The 305-nt window shown below is 71.8% G+C and overlaps 1 protein-coding gene across 1 annotated transcript in view; it reads right to left on the minus strand.

Moving 5' to 3' along the window:
• Window positions 1-173, minus strand: part of SMPD1 (sphingomyelin phosphodiesterase 1) — a 3,478-nt gene extending 3,305 nt beyond the window's left edge. Inside the window, exon 1 of the mRNA XM_017744462.1 lies at window positions 6-173. Within this exon, the coding sequence (XP_017599951.1) occupies window positions 6-158 (153 nt within the window). The 5' untranslated portion in view covers window positions 159-173. The remainder of the gene's footprint in view (window positions 1-5) is intronic.
• Window positions 174-305: the final 132 nt, after the last annotated feature.

The following is a 305-nucleotide window of genomic DNA, read 5'->3' on the forward strand; positions in this document are numbered from 1 at the left end:
AGCACGGAGCGCGCCCAGGCCGCCACCACATCGCCCTGGAACAGCTGCACGGCCTGGCGGCACACGGGTGGCCGCGCCAACCGCAGCTCCTGGCACAGCCGCGACGCCACGCGCCCCACGCGTGCCACATTCGGCTCCAGCTGCAGGGGGATGGACATTCGGGATGGCCCCAGCACCCCACACCCCTTGCTGTCCTCGCTGCCCTGCACCCCCAGCTCCCCAGGACAGACCCCACACACTGAACTCCAGCTGTTGTCACCGGCCTGTGCCCGTCAGCACCCCCGGGATGGGCACGGCACCCCAGC

Source organism: Corvus brachyrhynchos, unplaced genomic scaffold (genome assembly GCF_000691975.1).
Source record: "Corvus brachyrhynchos isolate BGI_N302 unplaced genomic scaffold, ASM69197v1 scaffold511, whole genome shotgun sequence".
Classification (NCBI taxonomy): domain Eukaryota; kingdom Metazoa; phylum Chordata; class Aves; order Passeriformes; family Corvidae; genus Corvus; species Corvus brachyrhynchos.